The sequence below is a fragment of the Pelodiscus sinensis genome, chromosome 1 (genome assembly GCF_052426305.1).
Source record: "Pelodiscus sinensis isolate ZL-2025 chromosome 1, ASM5242630v1, whole genome shotgun sequence".
Lineage (NCBI taxonomy): Eukaryota > Metazoa > Chordata > Testudines > Trionychidae > Pelodiscus > Pelodiscus sinensis.
Window position 1 is genome coordinate 359,607,906 of NC_143052.1, and position 26,705 is coordinate 359,634,610.

The 26,705-nt window shown below is 49.7% G+C and overlaps 2 protein-coding genes across 2 annotated transcripts; both read right to left on the minus strand.

The window, feature by feature from the left end:
• Window positions 1–14,791: 14,791 nt before the first annotated feature.
• On the minus strand, window positions 14,792–15,739 carry LOC102456250 (olfactory receptor 52R1-like). Its single transcript, XM_006112422.4, has one exon. It carries the CDS (start codon window positions 15,737–15,739, stop codon window positions 14,792–14,794), a length of 948 nt encoding a protein of 315 aa, XP_006112484.4.
• Window positions 15,740–19,590: 3,851 nt separating this feature from the next.
• Window positions 19,591–20,538, minus strand: LOC102459676 (olfactory receptor 52E2-like). Its single transcript, XM_006112432.2, has one exon. It carries the CDS (start codon window positions 20,536–20,538, stop codon window positions 19,591–19,593), a length of 948 nt encoding a protein of 315 aa, XP_006112494.2.
• Between the last annotated feature and the right edge of the window lie 6,167 nt (window positions 20,539–26,705).

Here is a 26,705-nt window from a genome sequence, read left to right on the forward strand (position 1 = left end):
TGGCAAGAACAGGGTGGATGTTGCAGGAATCACACAGACCCCAAAAGTACCAGGCACAAGTCATAAACACATTGCAGAGGGCTGATACCAGAGCACCCCGTGAGGAGACATGGCGGTGCCAACACACTCCCCACAGAGAACAGGGCAGACAGGCCCAGGGTCTGGGCAGGCTGTAGGCTGACAGCAGGATGGATAGCCCGGTGTCGATGGAACCACCCCGCACAAGTAATGGGTGGTAGTTAGGTATGTCGGGGGGGCACCCTGCTACCTCAGGAGTGATGCCTCACTTGTCTGTGTACGAGGACATACCTCAGAGACACGGTCTTTGTCCAGCCTAGGAGGCAGGAGAGTCATTGGACAGAGAGAGACCCCTTATAGGACCCCCCGTCGGTCCCACCCTTGCTCGTGTCACGTGGCAGGGATAACTCGTTCCCCACCCACTCTCGGCCAGGCTGTATTTCGCACTTTTCCTCATATCCTCTCTAATCTCTCCCCCCCCCCCTCCCCCAACACCCACTGGGCCTCAGTGACCCACAGCCAGTCGCCATATAGCCCCTGCTTCAGGAGCAAACTCCAGCCTGGCAGGGCCCCTCAGCATTGGCCAGGGGGCAGGCCTGCTGCCTTCACCTGCCCTGGCTGCCTCCCCGCAGTAGCCTCAGGCCCTGCAGCCTGGGAGCTTGCCTGGCCAGAGCCCCCAGCCCTGCCTGCCTTGAGCCCCCAGCCCTGCCTGCCTTCCCCAGCCCTGCCCTAACTGCAGCCCTAGCATGCTCAGGCCTGGTCTCAGGCCCTGCACCCTGGGAGCAAAGTCAGGCCAGAGCCCTGTTTTGTCTCAGGAAGCCTCCAGCTTCCCTGTCAGCCAGCTCCATCCTGCTCCCCAGCAAGAGCAAGAGCAAGTCTGTTTGTGCCCCTCCCAGAGCCCTTATTTATAGAGCCCCAGCTGGGCCCTAATGGGCTGTATCAGCCTCAGCTGGGGCTTGGCTCTCAGCCCTCTCCCAGAGCCGGGTTTTACCTGCAAAGGGCCAGGGCAGGGCAGACGCCCTGTCACACCCCCTTCCCTTTAAATATCTCCCATAGGGAGGGGGGTGTTACCCTAACACCAGCCTCTCCCTCAGCTGGGCACGGAGGGGGTGTCTCCTCTCTTGTGGGGGTCTCTCTCTCAGTCTGGGTCCCACTGAAACACATCGTGGTCCCCAGAAGTGTCTGGGGCTCCTTGGCCTCAGACATTCCCTCACTGGAGGCTTTTGTCCTCACCACTCCCTCCTTCGGAGCAGCCTTAGGCTGAGCCTCCTTCTCCCCCTTCTGCCCCACTGCCTGGGGGCAGGGCCTTCTGACAATGGAACCACCTCTTGTGCCTTCTCTTTGCCCAGGCCTTCCTGCACCCGTCTGTGGCTTAGCCCTTCCCTCGGGGCCAGCCAGGGCCCTGCAGGTCCCCTTAGGGCACTCCCTCTTCAGGTGCCCGGGCTCCCCACAGGTCCAACACATTCAGGGGCCCCCTGTTACCTTCACAGGGGGGTCACTTCCACTGTTCATGTTATCTGGGTGGGGCCTCCCTGCTCCAACCCAGTGGGGCCACTCCTTCCTCAGGTGTCTCCTGTGCCCACAGGATTAACAAGTCCTAGGTGCAGGCCCTGGCTCCAAGCTTTTGGTGCCTGGTGTCCCACGGAGTTCAGGTACCCACCCCTGCAGCAGCCAGACCAGTCCCCGTTGCTGCTCAGGAAGCTGGGCCACCCACGCCCTCCAATAAATTCCATTTTTATCTCTCGTCTCTCAGTGTGGCCTATTGACCAGGGTTTACATCGTAGCTTCCTTGGCCACAGGGAGTCTATAGCGCAGCCCCTTTGTATCAGCAGCCCCGCACAAGCCCAGGTACCTGCATGTCCACCCCCAGCACACCTAGAGCACTGTGTGTATTTGTGTTCAGTGTGAAGGGTGTGACTGTGGAAGGCCGCCACACCCAGACATTCTTCCTTTACACGCCTGCAGATGTGCAGTCAGCTGTCCAGTGACCATGGCCTTCAATCACTACGTGGCCATCTGCAGCCCTCTGAGATCACCACCGTCCTCAGCAACACCCGGGTAGCTACACTAGGACTGATGTCACCTTTCACCCCCAGCCCAACACCCTGTAACCGGGCCTTTCCATGCCTTCTGGACCATCAGACGATCTTGCAGCTTTCTCCCGAAAGCTGGCTTTCCATAAGCCCTCTGGGAGCAGGGTCCCTCGTCCGCCTGACACACACAGGCTGCACTTTCCATTAGTCAGAGACAAAGACATAGACGACCATGCTGATCTTCTTTCTCATACGTGCAGTGACCTGGGGAGCAAGCACTAAGTCCCTCCGCTGTGCCCAGCACTGCATGGTGCAAACGGCCTCGTAACTCCCTTTGTGAAGGCCGGGGAGAGCTGGAGCATCCTGGGAGACCTTTGCCCATGGTTCCCTGGTCTCATACTCAGGGCAAACAAGTTGAGCAGTTTGGAGTTGAAGTTCTTTAGTGCAAGGAGGCTGCTGAGGACAAAAACACAAGTGAACTAGGTCAGAATCATAGAATCATAGAACACTAGGACTGGAAGGGACTTTGAGAGTCATCGAGTCCAGTCCCCTGCCCTCATGGCAGGACCAACCATCATCTAGACCATCCCTGACAGGTGTCTGTCCAGCCTGCTCTTCCATATCTCCAGAGATAGGGATTCCACAACCCCCTGAGGCAATTTATTCCAGTGTTTAAACACCCTGACAGGCAGGAAGTTTTTCCCAATGTCCAACCTAAACCTCCCTTGCCGCAATTTAAGTCCCTTGCTTCTTGTCCTGTCCTCAGATCATTTGCTCTTTCCTTGAGGTCACCACCCGTTACGCGTGCTGCAGGTGACAGAATGTTTTCTCAGATGAGATGAACTTGACAGAAACAAAACTGCACAGCAAGATGCAAGGGGGACTTTTAGAAACATGCTTCATGTTATGGCACACATAGAACATATAGGGATACAAAAGGGCTGTGTCTACACTGGCAGGAATTTCCGGAAATGCTTAAAACGGAATACTATTCCGTTTTCAGTTTTTACGGAAAAGGAGCGTCTACATTGGCAGGCTGCTTTTCCGGAAAAGCCCTTTTCCGGAAAAGCGTCTGTGGCCAATGTAGACGCGCTTTTCCAGAAAAGAGCCCCTATCGCTATTTTCGCGATCGGGACTTTTTTCCGGAAAAGACTACTGGGCTGTCTACACTGGCCCTTTTCCGGAACAGTGTTCCGGAATAAGGACTTATGCCCGAGCGGGAGCAGAATCGTTTTTCCGGAATAGCGGCTGATTTTGTACAGTAGAGCATCGTTGCTTTTCCGGAAATTCAAGGGCCAGTGTAGACAGCTCGCAGCTTATTCCGGAAAAGCGTCTGATTTTCTGGAATAAGTGGCCCAGTGTAGACACAGCCACTCTGTTCTGGACAGGTTACATGGATGAAAGAAAGTACAGCGCTGGTCATTGCTGGTAGGTCAGAACAGCAACCGCTGCATTCTGCTTCTGAGGAAGACAGCGAGGATGAAATGTTGTCTTTCAGAGACTAGCATCCAGAAAGCAATTCAACACACAAGATCGGCATTATCTATTTTAGAAATAAATAGCATAATAACATTATATACAGTCGACCTGTGGAACTCCTTGCCAGAGGATGTGGTGAAGGCTAGGACTTTAACAGGGTTCAAAAAAGAGCTAGATAGATTCATGGAGGTTAGGTCCATCAATGGCTCTTAGCCAGGATGGGTAGGGATGGGGTCCCTGGCCTCTGTTTGTCTGGAAATGGGTGACAGGAGAGGGATCATGTGAGGATTACCTGTTGTGATCCCTCCCTCTGGGCCATCTGGCATTGGTCACTGGGCTAGATGGATCTTTGAAATAACGAAATAATGGTAGCATGGGCACTCTGGGACCGCTATCTCAAAAGAAAGAACTACTCCCCAGCATAATTTCAACGAATCACATGAACGGAGCCTGCCTCGGGCTAATAGTGAAGACACACTATTTCGATTTCATTAAATCAGAAGCTATTGAATCGATTTTAGTTATTTTGAAATAGTTTCCTAGTATGGACATGCCCTTAGGCTGTGAGCACAGTAGAACTCCGGCAAGGCTGAGCAAGAGGGAGAGAAACAGCCAGAGCCACAGGGGATGGAGACGCAGCCCAGAAGAGCCAGAGCTGAGCCGCAGGCAAAGGAGCAGAGCCGAGGCAGAACCGGGGCAGAGCCAGGACAGAACCAAGGGAAAGCTGGGGCAGAGCCAGGGCAGAGTTGAGGCAGAGCTGGTGCAAAGCCGGTGCAGAGCCAAGGCAGTGCTGGGACAGAGCTGGGGCAGAACTGAGGCAGTGTTGGGGCAAAGCCGGGGCATAATTGAAGGCAGAACTGAGAAAGATCCAGGGCGGAGCCGTGATGGAGCCAAGATAGAGCCGGGGCAGAGTTGAGGCAGAACCAGAGCGGAGCCGGGATGGAGCCGAGGTGGAGCCAGCGCAGAGCCAAGGCAGAGTCAGGCCAGAATCGAAGGCAAGTTGGGGAAGAGCCAGGGCAGAATTGAGACAGAGCCGGGATAGAGCCGTGGTGGAGGCAAGGTGGAGCTGGGGGAGAGTTGGGGAAGAGCCAGGGCAGAGCCGGGGCAGACCTGAGGCAGAGTTGAGACCGAGCTGGGGCAGAGCCAGGGCAGAGCCGGGGCAGCCCAGACCAGCCATGCGGATGGGGAGCCAGAGCTGGGCAGCAGCAGAGATCTGTGGGGCGAGAGGCAGAGCAGTGCACGCTGGCCAGGCCAGAGGTGAGAGCAGCACCACACAGTGAGCCGCTGCGGAGAGCTCAGGGGAACAGCTGTATGGGGTGGGGTGGCAGCTCCTTTGCTGGAGGGTTTTCAAAAGCAGCTGGATAGTCGTATGGGCTCAGGGTCATATCTTTTATCCATTTTCATAACTCCCTATTTGTATTGCTCACTCCTGGTTTTCCCTTTTTCCCGGTCGCTGTGTATTGCCTTCCCACCCTCCCATGCCGAATCGCCGCCTTCGCTCCTGCACTGAACCGGGTTTTAGCCAAGGTGCACTCTCTTGACTGTGAAATCGTGGGAGATCCACCAGCCTGGGCCTCCTCACGCTGTCTAGCTAAGCCAAGCTCTCCAGCCTCTTTTCTTACACACACAGGTGGGGCCACAGCTAGCTGGAGAAAGACAGAGCCACTCAGAAGGCTCCATTTACTGGACTTATCCCAGCACTCAGGGTGCGCACCTCCTCCCAATTATGAATCACACAAACAGGTGTCAAAATAAATCAAGTAAGCATGTTTTCATAGGAAAGGGCAGATTGCAAGGGATTATAACTGAAAACAAACAGGCAAAGGTTACTGACAAAATAAAACCAAAAAAACCCACAAACTAAATTGCCTCCATATAAAACCATGGTACACCCACACCTTGAATACTGTGGACAGATGGGGTCGCCTCCTCTCAGAAGAGATACATTGGCATTGGAAAAGGTTCAGAAAAGAGCAACAAAAATGATTCGGGGTTTGGAATGGGTCCCATATGAAGACAGATTAAAAAGACTGGGACTTTTCAGCTTAGAAAAGAGAAGACTAAGGGTGTGTCTAGACTACAGGGTTTTGTCAACAGTAAGTCAACAGAATGTGGCAGTTTTGTTGACGGCGGTAAACCTCATTCTACGAGGAATAATGCCTTTTGTTGACAGTTCTGTCGAAAAAAGGCGCTATTGCATCCATGCTGTGCTTTTTCAAAAGACAGCGTCTACACTCTCTGTCGAAAAAGCGGCTTGCTTTTGGTTGTAGTCTAGATGCTCTTTTTCGACAGATGCTTTTTCGATATTATCTGTCAACAAAGCCTCTGTCGACAAAAGCCTGTAGTCTAGACGTACACAATCGGGGCTTTTTTATGGAAAACAAATCTGAGCTGTCTAAACTGGCCCTTTTGCGCAAAAGTTTTGCGCAAAAGGACTTTTGCCTGAATGGGAGCAGCATAGAATTTCCGCAAAAAGCACTGATTTCTTACAATAGAAAGTCAGTGCTTTTGCGGAAATTCAAGCGGCCAGTGTAAACAGCTGGCAAGATTTTCCGGAAAAGCAGCTGATTTTCTGGAAAAACTGGCCAGTCTAGACACAGCCCTGTAGTCTAGGCACACCCCATCTATCTATCTATCTATCTATCTATCTATCTATCTATCTATCTATCTATCTATCTATCTATCTATCTATCTATCTATCTATCTATCTATCTATCTATCCCCATACACCCCCTCTATCTATCTATCTATCTATCTATCTATCTATCTATCTATCTATCTATCTATCTATCTATCTATCCCCACCCACCCCATCTATCTATCTATCTATCTATCTATCTATCTATCTATCTATCTATCTATCTATCTATCTATCTATCCCCACCCACCCCATCTATCTATCTATCTATCTATCTATCTATCTATCTATCTATCTATCTATCTATCTATCTATCTATCCCCATACACTCTGTCTGTCTAGCTAGCCTTTATGCAGATTGGGTGACCCAAGCTGAGCACAAATCCAGAGCGGGTTATTCTTCTTCTCCATTCTTAGACATCTGAGGATCATATTTCCATTGGCCACTCTTGCAAATGAGCAGCTGTAGCCTTTGGGTGGGCTCAGGCATACTCCATTGTCCTTCGTCAGCCCCACCCTGAATCCCCGCCCCCCATAGGAAAGGAACCGGGGACTGGGGGTTCAGGTGCTGGAAGGAATTTTAGCAAGGGTTGCACAGGGTGTATAACAACATCTTCTCTCCGGTTGCTTGTAGGCCTCTCCATCGGGAACCCAGGCAGACACTGTGTGCTGAAATCACTGTCAGCCAGCCAGGTAAGTGATCAACCAGTCACTTAGTGAAATGGGAAGATTAACCCCCCCAAGAAAATAACACACTGGGACTAGCACATTAGCAATGGCTCTTTCCCCGTTCTGGGGAACACCAGAGCAGACAGTAAAGCTAGCAGAGTTTGGCTAGAATGGAACCCACCCTTTAAGCACACCGGTAACAGGGGAATGTATTTCCCCTCCCGGTTTCCCTGCTCTATAGTTAATAATGTGCAGCCTCCCTGTTAGTGTAGTAACATTAGCACCGACCAGCTGCAAAGTGCTTCAGTTAGGAAATCAGGCTGCTTTCTGCCCTGGGTTGCTGCTTCTCTCAGCCCACCCAGGGCACGTGTCCCCTGAAAAGCAGCTACCCCAAGCGCTTGCCCTCCCGGAGTCTGACCCAGCAACGGGGAACCGATTGGATCAGACCCCACATTACCCCCCACCACTCACTCCTACCTTCCCCCACTCCAGGGGTTTCTAATAGAGACAGTTCCTGTGAGGTAGATGGGGTCCCGGGTGTTTCCATAGTGCTGCTGTGAATGATGCCCGGGTCCTTTCCCTGGGCTGTGTCCTTGTTGGGATGTTTCCTCTGGCACATGTGTTGGCAAAGCTTCAGGTTTCTTACACACTCGGGTTTGGAGCAATTGTGTGTGTGGGGGCGGGAGGACTCCCTACTCATCTATGGAATGAGGACCAAACAGGACCAGAGGAGCATTGCCAGCAGATCTAGAGATGTCATTATTCCCCTTTATTCGGCTTTGGTGAGGCCACATCGGGAGTATTGTGTCCAGTTCTGGGCCCCCCACTACAAAAAGGATGCGGACGCATTGGAGAGGGTCCAGCGGAGGGCAACCAAAATGATTAGGGGTCTGGAGCATATGACCTACGAGGAGAGGCTGAGGGACTTGGGTCTGTTTAGTCTGCAGAAGCGAAGAGTGAGGGGGGATTTGAGAGCAGCCTTCAACTTCCTGAAGGGAGGTTCCAAAGAGGATGGAGAGAGGCTGTTCTCAGTAGTAACAGATGGCAGAACAAGGAGCAATGGTCTCAAGTTGTGGTGGGAGAGGTCCAGGTTGGATATTAGGAAAAACTATTTCACTAGGCGGGCGGTGAAGCATTGGAATGGGTTACCTAGGGAAGTAGTGGAGTCTCCATCCCTAGAGGTGTTTAAGTCTCGGCTTGACAAAGCCCTGGCCGGGTTCATTTAGATGGGATTGGTCCTGCCTAGAGCGGAGGGCTGGACTTGACGACCTTCTGGGGTCTCTTCCAGTTCTATGATTCTATGATAAGGGGATGGTTGGATGAAATAACATGATCTTGGTAACTAATTGACCATTCATTATAGGGAACTTTCTGGGTGTCTGGCTGGTGAGTCTTGCCCACATGCTCAGGGTTTAGCTGATCGCCATATTTGGGGTCAGGAAGGAATTTTCCTCCAGGGTAGATTGGCAGAGGCCCTGGAGGTTTTTCGCCTTCCTCTGTAGCATGGGGCACAGATCACAGCTGAAGGACTCTCTGCATGTTGGGGCCTTCAAAGTATTTGAAGGCTTCAATATCTGAGACATAGGTGAAAGGATTATTCTAAGAGGGGTGGGCGAGATTCTGTGGCCTGCACTGTGCAGGGGGTCAGACTAGATGATCATAATGGTCCCTTCTGACCTTAAAGTCTATGAGTCTATGAGATCTGGGACAGGCTGATGCAGCTCTTTATTCAGAAAGGCATCTAAGCTTTTCTCTTGGGGCTCCGACGCTCACATCTGTGTGGAGCCGGTTGGTGCTATAGTGTTGGGGCCTTTTCCCTGACTCACCTGCTGGGCAGAGAGATTTAACCCTTTCCTGAACTTGCTGTTCCATGTCAGTACAAAGAACCCAGGGAATTGGTCTATGTCCAACTTATTGCTTAATCGCTGTTAACTAGAACCCTGGAGCTCCACCACCCTGCCCACCTCTTCTCCCAAACCCCTTCCCAGCTCTCCCCTCGCCTTTCTATGTCCTGCCCCTCTAGTTGGCTCCTCTCCTCCCTGTCAGCCGATGGTCAGGGCAGTGTGTGTGTGTGTGTGTGTGTTACACCCGCATCTTCAACTGCTGGGACACAAGGTCCTGTCACAGCGGGCAGCCTAGGAGGCTGACGGGTGCCCCGAGGAGTTTAACGTCCGTGTCTTTAACTGCTAGGATTGGTATCCCTTCGCGGTGGGCAGCCAACAGGCCGACAGATGCCCCAGAGTTTACAGGGAGAGCTTATTACATCTCAGATTTTGACTGCTAGGATATATGATCCCTTTGCAGCGGGCAGCCTAGGGAAGGCTGAGACACGCCCCTACGGATCTGTCCTCTGGAAGCGACACTATCCAAATGCCCAGCTCTGCCTGTATCTATTCCTTATGACCGGCTGGAGTTCTTTTAAATTGTGCTTGGTTCTGTTACAGCAACTGAAGGAGTCAGGTTAAAGCTTAAACAGTTACAGGTTTATTAAAGAAGCTTATAAATCATATGGTTACAATGGCTATTGCTCTATTTCTTAACTGCTAGCAAATATAGATCTTAAAAAAATGATTACAAAGAAAATAAAGATAGAAAATAGAAATAATGGTACCAAGTGACAGCTTAATCTTTAAAGAACTCTAAGTCTATGTGTACACTTAAGACAAAGGACACATCCAGGTACAATTTTTACCCACCTCTCGACTCCAGTGTATCAGGCCAGGGCTGGTCCCTCAATTCCTAGGAAAGACGAATACGAGGTGGAACCTCGGGAGGCCAATCACCTAACCCGACCAGCAGATAGATGGTAGATTGATGCTCAGAGTAAGTGTGCTGCTGGACCCATCTTTATACCCATAGGGGCCCGTATCCTCTTTCTTATCTAAGATGCCAAATTGTGTTGGTCCGTCTTTGTGACGCCAGTTCTTACAAGGGAATTTCAGCTTAATTTACACTTGCAAGAGAGATAACTAAATTGTGAGTACTGGACGTTCTTTGCAGGGCGGGAGATTCCTCCCCCCGGACGAGTGTGTGTTTGTATCAATATAGGTGCCAGCCAAGGCAGTTCTTGCGGCCTCAAGGTCAACAATTGGCATATCTCTGTTTACAACCATCCAGGGTCACAGCACCAGCATATCCAGGCCTTCTGTCAAGGCTTCAAAGACTATGCTGATTTTACTGCTCTGTCTATGCCCTGTGTGCTCCAGGCACCTAAGATGGATGTTACGGTGGGGTTCATGTCTGGCTACACTCCCCTCCACCCCGCCTTCTCCTGCTGGATAATCTCTCAGGGCACATCTAGACTACATGCTTCTTTCAAAAGAGATCATCTGGACAGCCACAACTTTTTTCGAAAAAGCGGACCGCTTTTTTGAAAGAGAGCACCCAGGCAATCTAACCTCATCAGTGACATCGTTGGGGTTGGTCCTGCTCTGGGACGGGGATTCGATGACTCCTGAGGTCTGTGCCAGCCCTGGGGTTCTATGGTTCTGTCACCCGTCTTCACTCCCCCACAACTCAACAGCTGCAACAACCTCTGGACAAAGTACCTGGAAGGGGGAAGGGGAGCCCTGGCTGCAAAGCGGATGCAGCTTGTGCCTCCAGAATCTGCGAGCCTGCTTGTGTCATCAGCCCAGGTGAGATCGTGGGGACTCAGCCCCAACCTCGTGTGTATAAATCTCAGGCGGTGGCTTTGGTCCATTTCTTAGGTAGCTTGCTTCTTCTAGCGTCCAGCCCTCTGTAGGCAATACCTGTGTCAGCTTTCACCTGAGCCTGCCTCACATGAGTGTGGTGGTTGGGAATCTTAGCGCTGTGGACACAGGCTGGTGTGGACCTTCCCCCGGCGAGGGGGAGCCAGCTGTTCAGTAAGCTTTCCCCACACGGATACCTGTGCTGGGCAAGACAGGATCTGGTGTAATTGAACTATTGTCATACTGGGGGACAACAGGATCTGGATGGTTTGGCCATATGTCAGCCACAGAGCTGGGGGAGAGGCCAACCCAGACGAATAATTAGGGGGCACTGCAGATCCCGGCTTCACTCCAGGGGTAAATCCCATCAAAATATCCATCATCATCCACCATGAGCTGGGCCCCTCTGCTCCAGGGCTGGGACGGGACCTGCTCCTGCCTGACAAGGAACCCGCCTGTGAATAGGGGACAGCCGGGGTTCATGACTCAATGCCTCCCTCTGCCCAGCAGGAACCAGACACTGCCAGATCCCTTAACCCAAACCAGCCTCGGGCTCCCCTCCAGACAGTCCCCTCAAATATAACGACGACCGAACACATTGTTCATGATATGGAAAGTTCTACTGATCACACCCTACCGGGCGGTCACTGCACGTTCCAGGTCTTACCCAAGCACAGACTTACCCCACCTCTGACTTTAACAAAACAAAGGTTTATTGAAAGAGTGGGAGTTTGGGTTAAAACATCCTTCTACACACAGACACCAATACAGTCCTTGAGTCAGTTCCATGGGAGAGATGGTGAGCTGTACAGTTCAAAGAAGTCGTTCAGAAGTAGCCCAGAAGTTGCAGTCCCATTTCCAATGTCCAATTTCTGTCCCTGTGCAGCAGCGAGACAGACTCCGGCTGGAGGAGAAGCCAGGGGTGGCAGGCAGCCCCTGGACATCCTAGAGGGCTCAGACTGAATCCCAGAGAGTAGTCTAGAATACTGAGGACACAGAGGCAGGGAAGGGCAGGCAGGTGTGGGATCTAAAGCTGGGTACCTCTTGTGGCATGGAAAGCAGAGGAACTGGTTGGGCTGCTCCTTCCCCAAGGCCTGGGTCTGTTTGCTGTAACGCCCCTGTGTCCTGAGATAGAAACTGGACACGGGTGGCCCCCAGGGCAGCTCCAGGAAGGGTGTGCAGAAGCAGGTGAAAAGTCTGGAAGAGACAGCCCTAAACAAGTTGGAAGCCTTGGCATGCACATTCCTAGTCCCAGAGAGGGGCACGGGAATGGGAGTGAAGAATGGACCTGGATTCCCAGAGCCAGAGGCAGGGCCTGACCATGGCTCTCATGGATCACGGCTTCATTTACATTTACATGGCTGCCGCGCTGAGCCGACAAACAGCTGATCAGCTGTTTGTCAGCTCGCGCGCTAGTCTGGATGTTCCCCCTGTCGACATCAAAGCCCTTTGTCGGCAGCCCCGTTATTCCTCGTGGAATGAGGTTTACCGGGGCTGTCGACAAAGGGCTTTGATGTCGACAGGGGGAACGTCCAGACTAGCGCGCGAGCCGACAAACAGCTGATCAGCTGTTTGTCGGCTCAGCACGGCAGCCATGTAAATGTAAATGAAGCCACAATCATTTAAATCACGGCTTCATTTGCCTTTGCTGAACAAACAAATCTACATGCCTCTGCCGACAGAGGCATGTAGTTTAGACGTACCCATGCTGGAAAGCTTAACAGCATTAACAAGTCGAGTGTGCGGCCCCCAAACACAGGCACCTGGCCGCATGATGGGAATCCTTAACAACAGGACAGAGAGTAAGACACAGAATATCTTATTTCCTCTGTATAAATCCATTGTTTAATCACATCTTGAATACTGCGTACAGATGTAGTTGTTCCATCTCTAAAAAGATGTCTTGGCATTGGAAAAGGTTCAGAAAAGGGCAACAAGAATGACCATGGGTTTGGAACAGGTCCGATATGAAGAGAGATTAAAAAGACTAGGATGTTTCAGTATAGAAAAGAGGAGACTAAGGGGGGATATGATAGAGGCCTATAAAATCATGAGTGATGTGGCAAAAATGAATAAGGAAAAGCTATTTCCTTATTTCCATAAAAGAAGAACTAGGGGTCACCACATGAAATGAATAGGTAGCAGGTTTAAAACAAACAAAAGGAAGTTTTTCTTCACACAGCGCACAATCAACCTGTGGAACTCCTTGCCAGAGGATGTGGTTCATGGAGATTAGGTCCATCAATGGCTATTAGCCAGGCTGGATAGGAATGGTGTCCCTAGGAATGGTGTTTGTCTGGAAATGGAGGACAGGGGAGGGATTACATGATAATTCCTGGCTCTGTTCCCTCCCTCTGGGGCATCTGGTATTGGCTACGGTGGGCAGACAGGACACTGGGCTGAATGGACCTTTGGTTTGACCCGGTCTAGCCATTCTTATGGGTGCGACATGATGTTCACACTGAGCCACAATAATTTTAAAACTTTATTAAAATATCTGGACAGGAAACCCAAGAGCCATGCGAGCAGTAAAATAAACCAGGGTTGCCAATCCCGGATTATTAGTCTAAAATAACCTGGGGACCATGGACAAAGGACAAGCCTTGTGTTGGGTACAGCTGTTCAGGGCCTAGTTTCTCAGATGTTGGCTGAGAGGAGTAGCAGCTAATGCCAACAGCTGCCTGAAGCTACTAACTTAGTTTACTGAACTGTCTGACCTAAATCTGGATTAAACTAAGAGACTATTAGGAACAAAAGGGTTTAAAGAGACAGTGTAGAGGCCAATCTCAGCTCCTGACTCTTCCTGCCCTTTATCTTCATTTCCCTAATTTCTAATCTAAACTAAAACACTCCCTCCCTAGCTCTCCTCGATCGCTTCCCTATTCCTTCTCTAGCTCTTCCCTATCATAGAATCATAGAATTGGAAGGGACCTCGAGAGGTCATCAAGTCCAGCCCCCCGCCCTCAAGGCAGGATCAAGCTCCGTCTACACCATCCCTGACAGATGTTTATCCAACCTGTTCTTAAATATCTCCAGAGAGGGAGATTCCACCACCTCCCTTGGCAATTTATTCCAATATTTGACAACCCTGACAGTTAGGAATTTGGAGTTACCATGGAGTTTGGGGCACCCTGTTTTATAAGCGGAGGAGCTTGGATCCTCCATCTAGGTCCAAATTTAACTTCCTCACCCACAAACCCTTGGGCTGAACTTCCTCCAAAGGCTGGACACACGTATCTACATGACATGTAGATCCATGTTCACAATATCAGATCAGTCTCACCTGTGTTATTTCTGTGTATTCCTTGTGGGGTAGTTGTTAACATTGGAGCACATTCTTGGCAGCCCCTCCTCCATGGAAAGTCCCTCTAATTTATCACCATCTCTCCAGCTAAAAGGTCCCACACACATGCAAGTCGTCTTTTGCTATCTGGGTGCAAGGGCCCAGACAAAAATACGAACTTGCCTTTGGTTAACATACCCCCCGCTGAGAAATTCCTGGGAGTCGCTGGGTCTGGGGAGCGGAAGAGAAAGGAACAGGAGGGGGCCGTAGGAAGAAGAGGCAGAACACAGGCAGGACTTGAGGAAACAGGGGGGGAAGATGGTAGATGGACCAGCGGGGATGGAGATTCCACCCCCTCCCTAGGGAACCCATCCCAGTGCTTCACCGCAATCCTAGGGAAATAGTTTTTCCTAATATCCAACCTAGACCTGCCCCACTGTAACTTGAGCCCATTGCTCCTTGTTCTGCCATCTGCCCCCACTGAGAACAGCCTCTCTCCAGACTCTTTGGAACCTCCCCTCAGGAAGTTGCAGGCTGCTCTCAGATCCCCCCTCACTCTTCTCTTCTGCAGACTAAGCAAACCCAAATCCAAGTTATTAACCTGTTCTTTCTCCACCAAGGGCTGCCCACCTCCTCCACATAGTGTGTTGCCTAGTGCAGTCGTCTGGGAGCTGAACTTGTGCGTGAAGACTGAGGCACAGAGAGCATTGAGTACTTCAGCTTCTCCCACACCATCTGTCACTAGGGTACCTCCCTCTTCTAGTAAGGGCCCCACCCTCTCTCTGATCACGCGCTTATTGCTAACATGCCTGTAGAAACCTTTCTTGTTACCCTTCACATCCCTTGCTAGCTTCAGTTCCAATTGTGCTTTCACTATAATATCTCTTGGATTGCCCAGTTTGTAACTGCGAGAAGAGGGCCCATGCCACCAGTCCACTCTGCCTGAATTGCCGTATCAGTTCCCAAGCCCCAGAAAAATAACTTATGTCCTTTTCCATGTAAACAGCCAGAGCAGCTTGCCCCAGATCTGTTTGGTCCTCACCCCGTAGATGATGGGGTTCAGCATAATGGGCACCAGGAGGCACACGTTGGCAATGAGAATGTGGAAATGCAGGGGTATATTGTGGCCAAACCGGTACATGAGGGAGGTAAAGACACCTGGGATGTAAAAGGCTAGGATGGCACACAGGTGGGAGCTGCAAGTCTCAAAAGTCTTAAGCCGGGCATCCTTGGTGGGGAGTCTGAAGATGGCCCTGAGGATCTGCATATAGGACAGAGCGATAAAAATCACATCCAGCCCCAACACACAGAAGAGCACAAAGAGGCCGTAGTAACTACTGACCCGGGTGTCGGCGCAGGCCAGCTTCACCACGGCGATGTGCACACAGTACGGCTGGGGGATGATGTTGTTTCCACAATATGGCCACTGCCTCGCGAGGAGGGGATAGGGCAGTACGAGGATGCCACCACGCAGCACTGCACTCAGAGTGATCTTGGCCACCACGGTGTTTGTCAGGATGGTGGAATGTCTCAAGGGATCACAGATGGCCACGTAGCGATCAAACGCCATGGCCACAAAGATCCCCGACTCTGTCACTGAGAAGCTGTGAAAGAAGTACAGCTGGGTGAGGCAGGCATTGAAACTGATCTCCCTGGAATTGAACCAGAAGATGCTCAGCATTTTGGGCAGGATGCACGTGGACAAGACAATGTCGATGACAGCCATCATGCAGAGGAAATAGTACATGGGCTCATGGAGTTTTCGCTCTGTCTTTATAATGAAGAGGATGATGAAGTTCCCTAAGACGGCTATGATGTACATCATGCAGAAGGGGATGGAGATCCAGACATGGGCTGCCTCCAGGCCAGGGATGCCCAACAGGATGAAGGTGGAGGGGTTGGTGAAGTGGGTTGTGTTGGAATCTGACATAGAGCAGGGAAGAAAGTGTCCAACTCTAAGGCAGAATGGTACCTCTTGAATGTACCGTCCACTCCCCTGAGGTCCTGTACGTGCCCAGGGTCTAGGGTGATGGTGACAGTCAAAATGCCTGGATGGAGAGACAATGTTAATATAAGACATGAAATGCACAATCGGAGGCTGCATTCAGGGATGAAATATATGGGATGCTCTTCACACTTTCAAAAAATGATATTGTCATTGGTCATCTGAAGAAGTGGGCTGTGCCCACGAAAGCTCATGATACCAACTATATGTTTTGTTAGTACATAAGAACATATGAACAGCCGCACTGGGTCAGACCAAAGGTCCATCTAGCCCAGTAGCCTGTCTGCCGACAGTGGCCAGCACCAGGTGCCCCAGAGAGGGTGGACTGAAGACAATGATCAAGCGATTTGTCTCCTGCCATCCCTCTCCAGCCTCTGACAAACAGAGGCCAAGGACACCATTTCTATCCCCTGGCTAATAGCCTTTTATGGACCTAACCTCCATGAAATTATCTAGCTTCTCTTTAAACTCTGCAACAGTCCTAGCCTTCACAGCCTCCTCTGGCAAGGAGTTCCATAGACTGACTACATGCTCGTCTATAAAGGTTACACGCCATGGAACACAAGCCATACGAAAAAGCTGAATTAACTGGCTATGTTTAGTTTGGAAAGAGGAGATGAAGTGGAGACATGACAGGGATCTTTGACTATGCCAATGGTTGCCAGGAAGAGGTGGTGCAAAGTTGTCCTCTTGCCACAGAGGGCAGGGCAAGAGCAAATTGGTTCAAACGTTTGCACAGCAAATTGCAATGACGTCTCAGGGGAAAAATCCCTCCCTGTAAGAACAGGAGGACAATGGAATAGACGACTCGGGAGATTGTGAAATCTCCTTCACTGGATTTTTTCTGAATAAGGCAGAACACCCACCTGTCTGGGGTGGTTTAGACGGAACACGTCCTGCATTTTGGCTGGGGGTCAGACTAACTGGACTTTCGGTCCCTTCTGTCCGTGTGGCTCTGTGATTCTAGAATGCAAAATCCTAGTGAACCAGATGAGCTCCTTGCCATAGGCATTACTGGAGCAAAGCGCTTAGCTGAATAGGATTAGCAAATGGATTGGGCACAGTAGGTGGAACCAATGACACTATGTAATCAGCGAAGGCTTTCTGACACCGTCAGGGAGAAGACCTCAATTTCCATTGCTTTTACATTTCCAAACGTTAAGTGTTTGGCTTGAAAAATCCCAGGTAGGGTATCTGCTTCTGATTCCTTCCTTTTTTTAAAAAAAAGTTTTAGGCATGATAGTTCAGCCAATTTCTCAAACAAAGCTACAAGAGAAGTTGTCTTGTCTGTGTTGAAAACTTATTTTATTTGTTCCAAAGAGGAACCCTTGAATCTCCATCTGACAGAGACATCTTTAAGGGGAAGGTCTACTAATAGAGATTCTCTATGTTCTAGTCAGGAGGATGGAAGATGGTAACATGTGGGTAAGATCAGATGAAAAACTGTCAAATAAAAGACAGTCTAACACATCAGGAAACTGCAGACAGAAAAACAGTGACACATTTTTAAAGTGCTTCTACACAAATGCTAGACGTCTAAATAGTAAAATGAGTGAACTGGAGTACCTTGTATTAAAGGAGGATTTTGATAGAATAGGCCTCTCATAAACCTTGTAGAATGAGAAGAATCAATGGGACACAGTCATACCAGGATACAAAATATATTGGAAGGATAGAACAGGTCATGTTAATAGGGGTGGGGCACTACAAGCAGTCCCCGGGTTACGTACAAGATAGGGACTGTAGGTTTGTTCTTAAGTTGAATCTGTATGTAAGTCGGAACTGGTGTCCAGATTCAGCCGCTGCTGAAACTGATCAGTTTCAACAGTGGCTGAATCTGGACGCCAGTTCTGACTTACATACAGATTCAACTCAAGAACCCCAGGCATCCCCAAGTCAGCTGCTGCTGAAACTGATCAGTGGCTGATTCCAGGAAGCCCGGGAATTTTGAGAAATCCTTTAATCCGTGTGGAACGTGGGTGAGTAACGGTGCACAGAAAACAGGGCCATTTTGGCTCAAGATACTAGAAAAAACTCACCCCTAGGATAAGGTCCCTGGGATGTTCACTGGCTGTGTAGAATGGCAAGGACCCCAGATTTCCTGTGTATTTTCTCATGTTCTTGTTGCAGTGAATGTGGGGACCAGGTGAGCTCTTCAGCAAGGGTCGGTACCTGTGAGTGCTGAGAGGGACGTGTCTTCCCTGGGAACCCTCCTAAAGCAGCCGCGTCCCACACCTCTCTCAGCCCAGCATCTGCAGCAGCATCTCGCGCCAAGAGCCGGCACAGGGCCATGCGCTGGTTATAACCCAGTTCTCGGCCACCCTCGGGGGTTCACTTGGCCTCTGGGGGAGAAGCAGTTTCTGAATGTAACCAGGCAGGAGACTGGCCTGTCTGGGCCTCTGTGCTAATTATCCAGTGTTAGGAGTAAACAATGTTTTAGGGACCTTCCCAAAGGCAGAGGAGAAGTTTTGGGCTCTGAATTGAGTCATGGAGGAATTGGCTGCTCTGTGAGCATATTTTATAATTGTAGTTGATGAGGAAAAAGAGCTGGAGAGAATGCCGAGCTGTCTGTAGGGACTGATGCCCTGTACATGCTCAGTAGGGATGGATCGCTATCAGACAGAAAGTTCTGGAGAGAGCTGACTGAGGGGAAATACTTCGAACACACAGAGCTGTTGCTAAGGGATCAGAGATCTGTAATTTTCATGGGTAGCTACCATCGCACGGGGCATCTTCTTTCATTGAAATACCTTAAAAACATGTATCAGAGGGATAGCCGTGTTAGTCTGAATCTGCAAAAGCGATGAGGAGTCCTGTGGCACCCTATAGACTAACTGAAGTGTAGGAGCATAAGCTTTCGTGGGCAAAGACCCACTTCGTCTTAAAAACATGGAGCAGCAGGGCGTTCGGCATGACATCCACACTGGATGGGACCAGGGCAGGGCAGCTCCGTGGGTGCTGGCTGGAGAGCTGGGCGTGTTTGGGCTGTAACCTCTTCCATTGGGGGCTCAGGCAGTGTCTGGTAGAGCATCCATGAACACCGCTGGGTGCGGGACCTGCCTGTGGATGTTGGGGTGAGGCAGAATGGGGGAGTTGCCACTTGAAATTCACAACACAGGAGGGAACCCAGCTACAGAAGGCAAAGGACTCAGTTCTCTCTCAGATCCAGCTGCCACCCTGAAGGGCCAGGAGGAACCCATCACAGAGGTGTCCCAATGAGTGATGGGAGAGGAGATGAGCACGCAGAAGGGAAGGACACTTGGAAGAGGCACAAATCTGCCTGGAGCCCAAAGGAAGGTGTTGGGCAGTGGTGCGGCCTTTGGGAAAGAGGTGGGGTCATTGTCGGGGCCTTGGGTGTTCAGTTATAACATAGAAACCCTACAATTGAATGAGTTGCATACAGATCCATTCTCCAAAATGTTACACTTAGAAAGAAATATCAGGAAAGGATCGAATGGTTCTTTGACTAGCCAGTGAGTCACTCACTTGGAAGAGGCAGAAAACTGCCTGGAACCCAAAGGAAAGTGTGGGGCAAAGGTGGGGCCTTTGGGAAAGAGTTGGGGTCATTGTCAGAGCTTTGGGTGTCCAGTTACAACATAGAAACCCTACAATTTAATGAGTCGCATACAGATCCATTCCCCTATATGTTACACTTAGAAAGAAATATCAGGAAAGGATTGAATCGCTCTTTGAGCAGCCAATGGGTCATTCAGGCAGGCAAGCCCAGCACCAGCCATCTCGGCACGGAGGTCTACCTGAGAGCCAGGACAAAACATTTAGGTCCCTTTCAGAGTAAAAAGCCAGAGCAGCCTGTCCCGGATCTGTTTGGTCCTCACCCCGTAGATGATAGGATTTAGCATGGGCGGCACCAGGAGGTAAATGTTAGAAATAAGAATGTAGACATGCAGGGGTATATTGAGGCCAAAGCGGGTCGTGAGGGAGCTGAAGAGAGTTGGAGTGTAAAAGGCTAAGATCACACACACGTGGGAAGTGCAGGTCCCAAAAGTCTTGAGCCGGGCGTCCTTTGTGGGGAGTTTGTAGACGGCCCTGAGGATCAGAATATAGGACACAGCGATAAGAAACATATCCAGAGTATCCCCACAGAACACCACAAAGAGGCCGTAGTTACGACTGACACGGATGTCAGCGCAGGCCAGATTCACCACGTCCATGTGCTCACAGTGCGTGTAGGGGATGACGTTGGTTCTGCAATACAGCCACTGCCTTGCCAGGATGGGAAAGGGCAGTACAAGTATGACACCTCGCAGCACCATGGCCAGGCCGATCTTGGCCACCAGGAGGTTATTCAGGATGGTGGAATGTCTCAGGGGATGGCAGATGGCCACATAGCGATCCAAACCCATGGCCACCAATATCCCAGACTCAATCACTGAGAAGGAATGAACGAAGTACAGCTGGGCGAGGCAGGCACTGAACTCGATTTCTCTGGAATTGAGCCAGAAATTGCTCAGTATTGTGGGCACGGTAGCTGTGGACAGGACCAAGTCAGTGATGGCCAGCATGGAGAGGAAATAGTACATGGGCTCATGGAGGCTCGGCTCTGTCTTTACAATGAACAGGATGGTGATGTTCCCCAAGATGGTTATGACGTACATGATGCAGAAAGGGATGGCGATCCAGACATGGGCCCACTCCAGGCCAGGGATACCCAGAAGGATGAAAGTGGAGGGGTTGGTGAACTCAGATGTGTTGGAATCTGACATGGTTCAGGGAGGAAGGTGCCCAACTCTGACGCAGAACTGTGTCTATTGCATGTGCCGTACGTTCCCCTGACGTCCTGTGTGGGCCCAGGATCTACAGCAATGCTCGCAGTACTAGCGTCTGAAAGGACAGAGAACGTTAGTATGAGGTGTGATGCGCACCGATGGTGACTATTTTCATGGTGAAGCAGATCGGTTGCTCTTCACACCCTGAGAAATTACGTTTTCAGAGAAATGAATTGTAAACAAATGACCCTAGTACAGGCAAGTCCATATTTTCCAGTGCTCCCCGTGTCAATCATGTCTACACCTCACGCTGTGGGAAACCATACAAGCCAACAGTAGGAAACCCACCTTGGGGAAAATATCAGGTCCTCACTGATATCAACACCAGAGAAACACTTATTCATTTAGTACAGTGACAGATGGAAAGCCCATGTTTGGGTGCCTCAGGATGGAGAATGGATGGAAAATCACCCGGTGGGATATGTGCTCAGTTTTGCTGCCTCGTCTCTGTGGAGGAGACAGCAGATAGAAAAGAGCGTTCTGAAATGAACTGTGGGAATGGGGAGGCTGCATTGTGGGATGAGACAGAAGAGTGTGTGAGGAAACAAGAAGGGGAAGATGATGGAGGAGAGGAAAGTAAAGCACAGAACTGGTTGCATTCCAATGGGCAAAAAGAGAAGAGTTCCCAACCTATAATATCCGAACATCAGCACAACTGAGAGGGAGGAAATGTTAGCTGGAGAAACGAGAATGACAATAATACACCTTTAACATGAGTGTATTTGGTCACTGAACAGTTATAACGCCACAGACAAGAAAGTGTATAAAGCGATGTGATCGTTTGGTTGTGCCAGGAAAAGGGGACATGGCTGGAATGGGACTGCTCCTCATGGAACCTAACAGAAAAAGTACAAAATCACCAGATCAAGAACAGTCCTGAAAAGGGACAGAACTCAGTGAATGCTGAGAGAGCCTGAACCGAGATGAGCCGGACTCAGAGAACGAACGGGCGGTAGGATTGCTACTAAATCGGCAGGACAGAAAAGAGATAAAACGGAGAAATTGGCTCTGCTTTGGCACAGCTGAATCAATGTTTAAGCTTTGAAAAATAGAAGATAAGATTTGTGAAACTCAATTGATTATAATCTCTTTTTCTTAAAACATAGCAAAATGCAGGACAATGTAGCACTTTAAAGACTAACAAAATGGTTTATTAGATGATGAGCTTTCATGGGCCAGACCCACTTCCTCAGATCAAATAGACATAGTGACTTTATAGGGAGGAAGAACCAATGATGGAATGCCCATTAAAAAACAAGTTACTAATACAAATTAAGTAGAAAAAATAATATTTTGAAGAAATCCCAAAGGAAAATTATCTTCATAATAATAAATATCTATTATTAAAAATACATTAATTAAAATAAAGCATTTACATTTTCCTTTTGTTAATGTACATTTGCATTTTATTAAAAAAACCTTAATCAATTTAAAGGCCCAATTAATGTTGGGTAAATATCCCTGTTAAGTATGTTAAATATAAGAAAACCTAGGAATCTTTAGTGCAAATCCAACGGTGAGAAAGGAAACTTGTTAATCTTGAAGAAAAAGTAGACGTGTTCAAGACATCGTCTTCAAGCTGTACGAGGTACCCATACCGTGTAAGGTGAGGAAAGACATGTGGATCCATCAGCAGTGAAGTATCAGAGGGGTAGCCGTGTTAGTCTGAATCTGCAAAAGCGACGAGGAGTCCTGTGGCACCTTATAGACTAACTGAAGTGTAGGAGCATAAGCTTTCGTGGGCAAAGACCCACTTCGTCAGATGCATGACATCTTTAAAGACTAACAAGATGGTTTATTAGGTGATGAGCTTTCGTGGGCCAGACCCACTTCCTCAGATCAAATAGTGGAAGAAAATAGTCACAACCATATATACCAAAGGATACAATTTAAAAAATGAACAGCTATGAAAAGGACGAATCACATTTCTATCCCCCCTATCAACACTGGGTCAAGTTTTCTCCCCCCACCTCCTGCACCGCCTGTTTCTGGCATGCTAATAGCAATTCCAACTGGTCGTTAACTTCTACTCTGCATTTGTCACTGAGCCTTTCCAAGTTCAATATTACACATGGAAATTAGAACATGCTTGGCACCATCTTCTGTAGGAGGTGAAATCTGCACATTAGGAGGTGATGGTCACAACCAAATGTCAGCTCCAGAGAGGTCCAGCAGATGGGACTGCTCCATTTTCAGACTATCTGCCTGTGTATTTGTTTAGACAGACGCCTGTGGAAGCCAGTACTGCAATAGTATTGGCAGACGAGAGCGATGTGGAAGTAGGAGGAAACGTTTGTAAAGCACATCAAATGCTTTCAGATAACACTTGGAAGTTGCATAAACACTGGATGTTTCTGTTTGATTAAACCCTCTCGCGGCAAAATCCCTTTTTAAAAATATCTAGATGTCTGTTCACTCAGGTGATGGCGATCAACGTAAACAATCTCGATTCATCATCTGCCTCTGGAAATGACTCGGGTGGAACCTCCTAGTTACTCAGCTATTGGTGGAGACTGCCAGGAACAAAGTATTTGGAATGGTAGCTTATGCGGCCCAGAATCGACTTCTCTTCTCTGGGGCTCGCTTTTCTTTGAATGTATTGTGTCCAGTTCTGGGCCCCCCACTACAAAAAGGATGTGGACGCATTGGTGAGGGTCCAGCAGAGGACAACCAAAATGATTAGGGGGCTGGAGCATATGACCTATGAGGAGAGGCTGAGGGACTTGGGTCTGTTTAGTCTGCAGAAGCGAAGAGTGAGGGGGGATTTGATAGCAGCCTCCAACTTCCTGAAGGGAGGTTCCAAAGAGGATGGAGAGAGGCTGTTCTCAGTGGTGACAGATGGCAGAACAAGGAGCAATGGTCTCAAGTTGTGGTGGGAGAGGTCCAGGTTGGATACTAGGAAAAACTATTTCACTAGGAGGGTGGTGAAGCACTGGAATGGGTTACCTAGGGAAGTAGTGGAGTCTTCATCCCTAGAGGTGTTTAAGTCTCGGCTTGACAAAGCCCTGGCTGGGATGATTTAGTTGGGATTGGTCCTGCCTAGAGCAGGGGGCTGGACTTCATGACCTTCTGAGGTCTCTTCCAGCTCTATGGTTCTATGATTCTATGAACACAAAAGAAAGAATAATTCTATATGGACTCCACCTGACGGTCGGAATTACAATCTGGATTTCTATATACAAAGCTTCCGCAACAACGCACAGACTGACATTATTCGCAAACAACAACAAGCGACACACAATCTCAGCCGCGCTGAACACCATGCCATCCAGAGTCTCAAAAACAACCTGGACATTATAATCAAACCAGCTGACAAAGGGGGTGCTGTGGTCATTATGAATAAGGCCGACTATAATCAAGAGGCAACCAGACAACTCTCCAACACCACATTTTACAAACCTCTCTCCTCTGATCCCACCTCGGAATACCAAAAGAAATTACTCTGTCTCCTTAAAATCCTCCCCACAGCTACTCGGGAACAAATCCACACAGAAACACCTTCCCACCCCCGACCAGGATTGTTCTATCTGCTTCCCAAGATCCATAAACCTGGACACCCTGGACGCCCCATCATCTCTGGTATTGGCACGCTCACTACTAGTCTATCCAGCTATGTAGACTCTCTCCTCAAACCCTACACAACCAACACCCCCAGCTATCTCTGAGACACTACTGACTTCCTAAGGAAACTACAAAACATCGATAACCTCCCCAATAACACCATCCTTGCCACCATGGATGTAGAAGCTCTATACACCAACATCCCACATGTAGACGGATTACAAGCAATTAGAAACACTATCCCAGAGGACACCACTGCCAACCTGATAGCAGACCTATGTAACTTTGTTCTCACCCACAATTATTTCCAGTTTGAGAACAACTTATACCTCCACATCAGCGGCACAGCCATGGGTACACGTATGGCCCCACAGTATGCTAATATCTTTATGGCTGACCTAGAACAATGTTTCCTCAACTCCCGTCCCCTTTTACCCCTTCTCTTCTTACGCTACATCGATGACATCTTTATGATCTGGACACATGGCCAAGAAACACTGGAGAGGTTCCACAGAGATTTCAACAACCTACACCCCACCATCAATCTCAGCCTGGACCATTCCACACGAGAGATCCATTTCCTGGACACCACAGTACAAATCAACAATGGAAAATTAGACACCACCCTCTACAGAAAACCCACTGACTCATACAGTTACCTACAAGCTTCCAGCTCCCATCCAGAACACACCACACGATCCATCGTCTATAGCCAAGCCCTTCGATACAACCGCATCTGCTCTAATCCCACTGACAGAGACCAGAAGCTTCAGGATCTCTACCAAGCATTTATAAACCTCAACTACCCACCCAGAGAAATAAAAAAGCAAATTGAAAGAGCCAGACGAATACCTAGAAACCATCTACTTTAAGACAGACCCAAGAAAACCAACACTAGAACACCACTTGTCGTCACCTACAACCCCCAACTTAAACCTGTCCAACACATTATCAATAAACTACAGCCTATACTGGAACAGGACACTAAACTCCAAGAGGCTCTGGGAGACAGACCATAGTCTGCTAGGGTACGTCTACACTGCAACGTTAATTTGAACTAACTTAGTTCGAATTAGCTAATTCGAACTAAGCTAATTCGAACTAACGCGTCTAGAACTAAAAACTAGTTCGAATTAGCGTTTTGCTAATTCGAACTAGCAAGTCCACATTGAGTGGACCCTGAACAGGGCTTAAGGATGGCCGGAAGCAGTGCCGGCAGGGCATCAGAGGAGGACTTAGAGCGTGGAGATGCTGTCTCAGGCTAGCCGAGGGCTGCGCTTAAAGGGTCCCAACCCCCACCCCAGACAGACAGTTCTCAGGGGTGCCCCACTTGCAAAGCAGTCCTGGCTTGGATTGCCCGGAGTACACACCACTCGGCCATCAGCCCGGCTGCACTTGCCGCAGGCTGCCATCTGGGGAGAGGGGGCAATCGGGGGGCTGCAGGAGAGCTTCCACCCCCAGAAGCCCGCAGAGCCAGCCCAGTCCTCCCCATCGGGGGATCGTACCCCATTCCTCCCTCACCTCCTTCCACTTACCCTTCCCTAGTCCCCTTCTTATTGATGTACAAAATAAAGATAACGTTTCTTCCAACATTGACTCTGTCTTTATTGAACAAAACTGGGGGAGACTGGGAAAAGGAGGTGGGAGAGGGGAAGAGAGAGAGTGGGAGAGGGGAGGGCAACTAACATGATCAGGGGTTGGGAACAGGTCCCAGATGAAGAGAGGCTACAGAGACTGGGACTGTTCAGCTTAGAAAAGAGGAGATGGAGCGGGGACAGGATAGAGGTCTCTAAAAGCAGGGGTTGGGTGGAGAGGGTGCACACAGAAAAGTTCTTCATGAGTTCCCATAAAGAAGGACTAGAGGACACCAAAGGAAAGGAATGGGTAGCAGGCTTCAAACTAGTAAGAGAAAGTTGTTCTTGACAAAGCAAATAGTTAACCTGTGGAACTCCTTGCTGCAGGAGGCTGTGAAGGCTACAACTAGAACAGAGTTTAAAGGGAAGTGAGATCAAATCATGGAGGTTGGGTCCATGGAGTAGTCTTAGCCAGGGGGTAGGAGTGGTGTCCCTGCCCAAAGTTTGTGGAAGGCTGGAGAGGGATGGCACGAGACAAATGGCTTGGTCACTGTCTTCGGTCCATCCCCTCCAGGGTCCCTAGGGTTGGCTGCTGTCGGGAGACAGGCTAATGGGCTAGATGGACCTTTGGTCTGACCCAGGACGGCCATTGTAAGCTCAGGGCTCAGGGTCGGGGGTCTCAGTGGACCCCCTTGATTTTCATGCACACCTGTTCCTGGGTGGCCAGGCTGGCAGCTCTCCTGCCCTAGACGGCCACTTTCCTGTGCCTAGTGCGGAGATCGTGGACGAGGTCCACGATGTCCGCACTAGCCCAGGAAGGTGCCCGCCTCTTGAGGTCCAGGGCAAGCTCCCGGGAGCCGCCAGCCTGGTCCCGGGAAGAGGGGTTGGGCTGGGGGACATCAGGTGGGTGGCTCTGTGCCATGCCAGGTGCAGGGTCTGCTGGCTGGGTGCTGGCAGGCTTGCACCTGG